Source organism: Fulmarus glacialis, unplaced genomic scaffold (assembly GCF_000690835.1).
Source record: "Fulmarus glacialis isolate BGI_N327 unplaced genomic scaffold, ASM69083v1 scaffold22433, whole genome shotgun sequence".
Taxonomy (NCBI): Eukaryota; Metazoa; Chordata; class Aves; order Procellariiformes; family Procellariidae; genus Fulmarus; species Fulmarus glacialis.
Genome location: NW_009201303.1, coordinates 47,857 through 57,203, shown reverse-complemented (window position 1 = coordinate 57,203; position 9,347 = coordinate 47,857). Strand labels below are relative to the sequence as shown.

Sequence of the window (9,347 nt, the reverse complement as noted above, 5' to 3'; positions counted from 1 at the left end):
ATCAGCTCAGCCAAACCCAGGAATACAGTTTGAACTGGACAAACTGGATGGTCTTTACTGTTAGTCCTCTGGAGCTTGCTCACTGAGGAGTTATTTAAAGTAAATGCTCTCCTGGCTTGAGTAGCTATTTATTGCTGTTCTCTTAAGCATTTTTTCCCATTAGCACAAGGGTGTGCGCAGTCAAGACAGCAGCTTTTACTATGAGGTGTGTGATAGGTTCTGCCACAGAAAACTACGTGAGGAAACCTTGGTGTAACCCCAGTTCATTCTTTTCTCCTCTCCAGGGCATCTGTGACCAGGAGGACTTTTGGGCATAGTGGCATCGCTGTGCATACGTGGTACGCCTGTCCAGCACTAATAAAGTCTATCTGGGCTATGGCCATTAGTCAACATCAGTTCTACCTGGACAGAAAGCAAAGCAAGGTAAGCATGTTGGAGGTGGGAAGTGCATGTTGCGGTGGGTGAGTCCTTCTCACTCCCCATGGTCCCAGCATAGCTCTCTCTGTTTTGCTCTCAACAAAAACAACTCAGCAAACAAACAGAAGTTTATTTTGTTTTACTTTTAGCCAGATGGATTTGCTGATCTAGCTGCAAGGTATTTAGGTCCAAGCAACCAACTAACAAAAGGACATTCCCTCCTCCTCCCATTTCTTTGGTAAGAAACTGGGTCTCTTAAATGCCCAGGACTTCCCTTCAGTGACTTCTTTTGTTGTTGGCAGATTGTGTTTCAATCTGATCTCCCCTCTCTCACACTCCTACAGACAGCACCACCCACCAGCCCTCATTTGTCAGCCTGTCACGTCTGTGACCATGTCAGTGTGCTTTGTCACAATAATCCCGGTAGTCACGCTGAGGCTTTGAAGTTAAGGCATACAAATATTTTTGTCCCTTTCTCTTAAGGGAGCTGGTATTTTAGTCTGTTTTCCTAATCTTTGACGTGATGCTGTCAAGATTGATAGATCCATCAATTTTAATTGATCTGTTCAATTCATCCTGCTGGTCACTTCAGGACACTGTACCCATGTGTGCTTTGCTTTTGAAAACCAGTAAAACATACTCCACAGTGGGGTGATGTGAAATGTCTTCGTTTCAGCTCTCAAGAGTTTCAGGTCGCATGGTTTCGCATCCCCTTAAATCTGAGTCCCCACTTCAGTTGAATCCCCAACTTCAAAGCAAAACTTAGATACTCCCTCCTTTCATGTTCAAACTTGGCATTTCATATCGTTTTGACAAAAGAAAGAAAAATAAAAACAAACTTAGAAGAAAAAGCCTGCTGGAGCTCACTGCAACTGAGCCTTCACTCCAGTGGTGTAAACAAGATGGCGGGAGATATGACATAGTGATAAAGCAAGCTTGAACCCCATGCTCCTCACATAACTGGGCACCAGTTGGATCTGGACCTTCTGCACAACTCCACTGGAATAGCCCTTCACTTGATTTTAAAAAGAAATAAAATCAGCTTTGCCTGGATTTTGACCCTTTTGCAAGGAAGTGAGGTCCCAGCCTTCTTTGCGGCCTCACTCTGCGTTGAACTCCTGCCAGCTCGCCGAGTTCCCAGCGTCTCGCTCCCCACTGATCTGTCTCTCTCTCCCTGCAATCAAAGCGTAACGTGGAGACTGAAAAGATCGCCAGCTTTCCAAGTGAACATGTCAGCATGCAGAACTCCTGTCAGCTTCCCTTTTTTTCAGGAGACAGATGCAGCAGGACTTCAAGGCATGTCTTCGCTCTGTTGACTGCACCAAGTCAATCAAATGTTTGGCCTAGAAGCCTTGAGAAGTCTCTTTTTGTGGGAATTCCCAACAGCACGTTCCTCCAAGCGTAAGGCTTTTTGGATGAATGAACCGGTAGAAAATAGGCCAAGGGTTTCAAAAAATCACCTGCAGCAAAGCCCCATCACTGCAAGCAAGAGGCATAAATTCATCCCTAGTGTCCATCTACTCTTGCATTTCACTGATGGATTTTTCTTCATCCTCTGACCCTGTCAGAACAACACTGGGGATCAGTTTGGCCCCATGCGTTGAAATGACTCATGAACGAGCCAGTCTCCCTCCATGTAAATGAGACTTGGCAGGTCTGCGCTAAGTGCTTTAAAATTTTTGAGCCTGGAGGGACTGCAGGGCCCGAGGGAGCGCTAATGGGATGTAATCTAGCTTTCCACTATTGTGCTGTCAGTACAAAGTCTATCCCAGGCCTCACGCTGGCTCCTGTTCAGTGGCCTGTATGAAATGAGCTGTTGGTCTGATTCCTGCTGCTGGTGAGTGGCTGTCCAAAGCACAAGACCACCCGACGCTGATTGGCATTGCTGTAGGCAGCAGAGGCAGCAGGGATTGAGCAGCATGGAAAATTAACCCCATTCCTTTCAGGAGATGCTCCATCCCAACTGTTTAGTGCAGGGCACCATTAGCACAACTGCGGTCGAATCTAAAACCTTCACCCAGCTTCAGCAGGTTTGGATTGCACCCTCTGTGGAGGAAGATCACTCTGCCCTGCTGATTCCCTATCTGCTCTCTTCTGGTTTGCTTTTCCTCTCTTCTGGCTCCAGGGATGCCAGGCTTCGGTCTCACACTATTTTTTCATTTGCCCTATGTAGGGCACACTTCCAGCTGCTGCTGGCTTGGCGTGCTGGCCAGAACCACAGCCTCCAGTTGCATTGCCTTCACTCAGCGTTTTGGTTAGTGCCTAGTCAAACAGGTAGGGCCAGAGTGTGCTCTCATTTGCAGTCTGAATATGAGTGGAAATAAACTACAGGGCTTCTCGCTGTAACTATCGTACAAATACAGGAAAACCACTGCCTCACAGAGCGGGAGGGCAGGATCTGTCTGTGCAGACTTGGGGTTTGTACCTTTCCTAGACATCTGCTTCAAGGACTCAGTATATTGGGTTAGCCAGATACTGGTTTTGACCAGTATGGCTGTTCTTGGGGTTATACAAGGTATACATAACCCTACATATATGTAGGGTCATACAGCGTGTACGCACCTGCAGCGAATAAATCACCAGGATAGCAGCAGCGTGAAGACTTACTACTTCCAAAGATCTGACATTGCAGCAAGATAGCAGTTTGTGCTCAGGCTCCTTATCGAAACTCAAGTAGCAGGAAATCTCGTTAGATAAAAGCAGGGATGTTCCTGTTCACCTAGAACTAACCTTCCAGAGCTATTTGGAGAACATCTTTCACAAACCTTGTTTCTGACCTGGAACCTCAGATCCAAGAAGTTAGAAGAGTGCTATCCTTCTCCCGGGGCTGAGTTTGGGGAGGAGCTGCTGGAAATGAGGGGTGTCTAACGGGTTGTATCATTAGTTTAAGAGGGTCAGTACTGGTTGCCTGATCTGCTCTGACATCTTGGCAGGTAGTTCAGCCTCTGCACTCAAATAAGTGAGTGTACACGCCCTATTCTTGGGGTTGTTGTGGAAATAAGCTTGTGAGGCATTTGGGTACCTCTGAATGGTAATGATAGAGGCTATAAATACCCAAGAATATTAAATTATGATAATACTTCTGAGAGTGTTTTCAGTATGAGGCTCTCCCAGTGCTGTCTTCATTTGAAGTCTTAAATTAATCTTAAAAATATAGTGTGCAACAGGGAGACATTTTACTTCCCTTATTATTTCATTGATGTGCAAACAGGCAGGGGATCGCTAAGATTTAACCTTAAGTGTCTTACCCAGAGCCCCATAGCAAATCAGTAACAGAGCTAAGAGTGAAGCTCAGTGTGGTGAGCACTCAGCCATCAGTTCAGCCTTAGTTCTTGTTAAAATGATTTCTGCTTCCTTAGGATGTGAAATAACACTGAAAATCCCATCATGGCAAGCGTTCCTTGTAGTCCCATCTCGTGTTAGTTCTAGTGGGAACAGATCACACCCTGGTACGTGGGCATCAATCAGCTTCTGATTTGTTAGCACTCTAATGATGTGCCTGTCTCCTGAACTGTATGACTAGGGCTGAGATTCTCTTATGGCCTTGAGGAGGTGCAGAGGTGAATGCTCACGTGAACTTGGGCTTCACCATCCTGTTGAACAAAAGTCTTTGTGCAGCTGGAGAGCCTTGGCACAATGTCCCAACAACTTTCTGGGTTCTGGGAAGTAGAAATTGCAGGTCAGTGGCCCTGCGAGGCCATGCTAATTGAAGCTCAGCAGCAGGACTTGCGAGATTTGGGCGATGGGCTGAGCTCCAAGCTCCCTTCATCCATGACTGAGGAGCTCACATGAGGGTCAGTGAGCAAGAAGCCGATTTCCAGGTCTGAGATGAAATAGCAGTCATCTTTGTGTGCCATGTTACAGACAGCGAGCTTCTTCCTCGTTGTCAGTTTCCTCCGTGTTAGCATGGCTTGTTACCTGAAGTGAATTCAACAACCAAGACGTAAAATAGAGCTCAGAGCATAAGCATTAGTTCAGAAGAGGCAGGAGGAAATTTTCCATGTGGACAGATTATTCCACAACGGCTTAATGAAAAGTTTCTGTATATTTTTTTCTGAAGTGCTTGGAGATGACCCCAGTCAGAAACGAGATAGAGGACTAGAGAGGCTTTGGGGTTGTTCTGCTGTGGCAGTTGCTATTTTAAGGTGATCGTAAGGCTGTACGGGTCACAAAAAGGACTGAAAAATTCTTATGGCTACCCAAGACACCCTCGTATTTAGGGTTCTTCTTCCCAGTAGTGCTAGGGATATAACTGAAGGGCCATCCCCAGCAACTTTGATCAATGTTCTTGATCCTCTTGTTCATGTTAAGCACCTGCTAGAGGCTGCCAGGAGAATGGACTGGAGATAGATGGTGAGCTACTAACAGTGGGGTTTGTATTGCAGAGGCAGGGCAGCCACTAGGACTGAGTGAGCCCAACCCTGCAAGCAGCGACCATGCTCATTTCATTGCTTAGTGCCGCTAACCCTCTTGCCCTGAACGTTTTCTGCCTTTGTTGGCTCTGTGGGCATAACCACAACGGAGCTCACTGCTCAACGAAGAGAGAGTTCTAGAGTTGTCTCACCTGAACTTTCTGGGCATTTTGTTGTCTCGAGTCCTTCCATAACCAATGGAGAAAGGATGACATCTTAGGAAGTCAATTCATTCCCTCCTAAGATAGGAAGAGGACTAGATGATCGTTGGAGGTCCCTTCCAACGGAAATATAATACAATATTCTATTCTATTCTGTTCTGTTCTGTTCTGTTCTATAGGCTTATGCAGTATGCACGTTTACTTTCCCCTGGAGGTGCTTAGATTGTTAACATTTGGTGGTGGTCAGTTACTGAGCTGGGGCCGGCTGTTGTTTCTTACTGGAGTAATGTTAATGCTTTGAAGAGGTCCCTCACAGCAGGGGCATTGCATGCAGCTTGTTGGTCTGGACCATAACCTGAACGTGTTTTCCTGCCAGTATTTTCTTCCAGCTTGTGATGACAGCCCATTTAAGCCATGTCCTCACTGTGTCTTGGTCCAAAGCTCATTGCAGATTTGGAAAGGCCCCTCTACGCTTCCTTTAGATGCTAGAGGTGGTCTTTAGCCTTGCATTTCTGAAGGTTTCTTATTGTATGTGGTAACACAGTGACTCCATGCATAGTTTGTTTAAGAGGCAAAAATGTGCATGGCAAAGCAGAGAAAATAACAAACAACAGGAAGCAATGCCAGAATTGTACCCACTTAAGAATATAAAAAGTGCAGCAATGAATACCGTGCCAGATTGCTTCTATTCTTGTAAAATAATCCAAGTTTGCTGTGGAGGTCTGCTTCCTGCCACAGCAAAAGGACTTTTTCCTTCTGTGAACTTTAAAGAAGCACTAGATACTAACTCCTGTGTTCATGTCCAGTCCAAGATTCATGCTGCAAGAAGCCTGAGTGAGATTGCGATTGACCTGACCGAAACTGGAACGCTCAAGACCTCAAAGCTGGCCAACATGGGGAGTAAAGGCAAAATTATCAGCGGCAGCAGCGGGAGTCTTCTGTCATCAGGTAGGTGCTTTATCCTGTAACTGGAGAGAATATGGTGGGAAGGGCCATGGCCGTGGTATAATGGGGAGCAGCCAGAAGCTGCACTGCAGAAATGAAAGTCACTTCCCTTTAGCCTTTCTGTCTGTCCAGGTGTCAGTCCGTCTCTCAGCACATTGCCCCACAAACAGCTCAGGCAGCAACCTCCCCCTCTCTCATTACCGCTGCTTGTTTCCTCTTTGGCCCCAGGATGTCATCTCCAACCTCTCGCTTTCCAGCTGAGACCTGGTCTCTCTTCACAGTTTCTATCATAATCACCCTTTGGCACCCACTCATCCCTAGGCAGATGCGTTTGTGAAGGAGCCCTCAACCAGCAGTGAGGAAGCAGTCACTAAGGAACCCGAGGCTGGGAATTGGTGTTGTCCTTCAGCAGTGTTGAGGCAGGGTGGCTTTTTCACAGAGTGCACATCTGCTTTGCCTCTCTGTTGCTGGAGTTTGCCTGGTGTCCCAGGCTTTGAAGAGCTATTGCCTAGCACTCTCCACCATACTATTGTGGGGACCTAGAGGTTTCTTTTTGTGGCTTAGAGCCCCTTCCTTTATGAGGAAGACATAATCTGTGAAAGAAATCCAAGAGAAGTTGATACGGAGGAGAGCTAGAGCATCAGAGGAGAAGGACCAGGGAAGAGGAGTCAGGAACTTGTCTGTATTTCTCTGAAACTCTTCTGTCAGTCTCAGTGGGGCAAGCTGTGTGTATAACAGTGCTAAATGTCACTCCAGGAGCAAAGCGAGGATTAATAGTTTGCGAGGAGCTTGAAGCTGCTCAGGTAAGAAGCTCTTCAGGAGGGCAAAGTTGCTGGTATCACTACAGTTAACAGTTCCAGTCAATTAAATGCCCTCTGTTAACTGTCAAGTTATCGAAATCCATTGTTTTGAGATGTGTAACGCCAGAGAATAACCTTCTCCTGCTTGACAAGGAAGAGTCCACCTAAGAACACACATGCTTTAAAACTGAACCTACACTGGTGTAGTAGACCAGCTTTGCATCACTGTATCCTTCATGTCTCTTAAAAGCCACCCTCTCCTGCCTGGAAAATGTCCAGCGAGGGGTTAAAACGTGCAGTGCTTACAGAGCTCCAGAGCAGCCTGCTGTGCAGTTCCTTGCCTTTCCTGCAAACAGAGATGCCTTTCTGCTCCTTAGGTCCTCCTGAGGAAGTATACAATCCACCGTCTGTGCTTCCCATCGCTTAGGGAGTTGCAGTAGCTGAGCAGCTCCCAGACTGGTGTCGGGTTGTTGGAGCTCTTTGTTTGGCACTTTTTCCAGCTCTCCTGCTGGAAAGTAAATAACATTAAGTACCCCAAGGAAGTTCTTAAGGTCTTTCCAAGATCTTGGCCTCCTGGGCACCATTCCCAAGTTTGTGAGAGCTACTTGGTAGTAATCCTGTCTTCATATTAATACGCTGACTTTTTCCCTTCCTGGAAAAAAACATGGGGGGTCTGCTTCTGCTGTCACACTGGGAGAGCAGTAGCCAGGTGAAAGCCAGCAGAAAATCAGGCCCAGAAAAGCTCCTGTAGGGCCAGCACCTATCAGGGTTACGTGGATGGAAATACCAAACTGGGAGCTGCCCGTGCTTTTATTTCTGGTTTTTTTTTTGCTCCCTGCTCAAGTTCCTTCTGGCTGAGCATGGGGTTTGCAGACTCAGCAGAATTGCACTAGTGACTAGACCCATGCAAAGTTCATTGACAAGGTGAGTCATTTCTTCAGGCCAGGGTAGGTGGATCAGTCTACCTGGATGCGTAAGGAGGACGGTGTGAACCTCTGTTTCAGTCGAGGTGCTGCTGGTGGGCCAGGTGAGCATGGCTCCCTCCAGGTTCCTGTGTTCAGAGCTGCCTGTGTTCAGATGCCTACCAGCTGTGAGGACAGGGCCCTCCCCAAAATATTAAAGAAAGCTGTGGGGTTTGCTGCTGCTGTGTGCCTTCCAGCAGCTACAAGCAGCTGCAAGGAAGTATAGAGTGAAGATGTCTGGCAGAGGAAGACACATACCAGGGAATTGGAGACACTGGATTTCTTCCACACAGTCACCAAGACCCCTCTGTTCTAAGAGCCCCTTCCCTCGAGCCCGGCTGGCAGAGGTGACCCAGCCCTGTCCCACTGGATGGGAGGGGGCATTTGCTGCCTGTCCCGCTGGGCACAGTCACCGGCTCCGTCCCAGCCTTTGCGTTTCCTCCCATTGTGCCGAAGATCGGCACACAATCACAACAATGATGGGTTATCGCGGTACACCCTGCGCACTGCAGAGAATAAGTGCAAATGATTAAGTGGCCACAGTAGATTTCCAGGCTATAAATACCCCGAGTGACTCGAAATCACAAGGGCAGGACTGAATCTCTGTTTGCCCCCGCTTCCCTACTCTTCTTAGTCCTTTTTTCCTGGAAACTACTTGTAGCCACTTCCTCTCTCCATCTCACTCCTCCTCACTGAAGGGGCTGTCAGTGCCATGAGGAGCACGCTGAAGCTGGCATGTCTCCCCTGGGATTGCAGCAAGGCTGAAAGGAAATATTTGTTGTTGCTTTCAGCTGTCACAGTGTCTGGCCAAGATCCTGCTGTGCAGTGCGAGACAATCGCCGCCCCACATCACTTACGGTCTCAAGACACAGGAGAGGGGAGATGGAGTCTTACACTGGGGCAGTGACTTCCCCATGGTCACAGCAATTCAGGGCCAAAGCCTAAGCTCCTCTGTGTTTCCCAGGCCCTCGATCTCAGTCTGTGTCCACTGCAGAGTTGTCCATTTCTGATAAGCTCGCTCTTTAACTTTTGTTCTCATTTTGGCTCTGAAGGGGGTCCCCAAAACAGTGGGCTGCTGGCCCTTCTGGCTCTTCTGCTTAGGATCTTTGGGCCATCCCTGGACATCTGGGGCAAGATTTGCCCAGGAGTAAAAGCTCTGCTAATCAAAGCCAGCAGAGATAATTATCGAAGTGAAATCAGGTTAGGTCTAAGGTGGATTTTTTTCTTCAGTCTGTGCCTTAAGAGCTCTGCAGGGCTCCTAGCTAGTGAGGAGCCCTGTTACTGCTGGGTTATTGTTGGACTGAACCCCAGACTGCCTTCTTCATCTCAGTGGGCAGAGGAGAGACCACAGAGGAGCACCTCTGCTTTAGCTCCACCGACATGTTTGAGGAGCCTCCGGCCCCCTGAGCCCCATTCCTTCATCAGCGGTGGAGGTTTCCTGTGCAGGGGCCTGTTTACATTTGAAAATGCCACGGCAGAGCCCCAGCCGGTTCCCCGGCCCCCGCTGCTCCATCTGGCGGGGCCGCCTCCCAGCTGGACCGCCCTGGCGGGCGATGGAGCGGATAAACAGCACCCGCGCGGCCTCCGGCACGGCCCGTGAGCGCGGGGGCTCGCGAAGACAGGTCGCCCACAGGATATCTGAGCGCATCC

The 9,347-nt window shown here is 48.3% G+C and overlaps 1 protein-coding gene across 1 annotated transcript in view; it reads left to right on the top strand.

Annotated features, from left to right (window-relative positions):
• Nucleotides 1–288: 288 nt before the first annotated feature.
• Nucleotides 289–9,347, top strand: part of FRMD4A (FERM domain containing 4A) — a 32,558-nt gene continuing 23,499 nt past the window's right edge. The window contains exons 1-2 of the mRNA XM_009573905.1: nucleotides 289–423; nucleotides 5,797–5,938. Coding sequence (XP_009572200.1) covers nucleotides 376–423; nucleotides 5,797–5,938 — 190 coding nt within the window. The 5' untranslated portion in view covers nucleotides 289–375. The remainder of the gene's footprint in view (nucleotides 424–5,796; nucleotides 5,939–9,347) is intronic.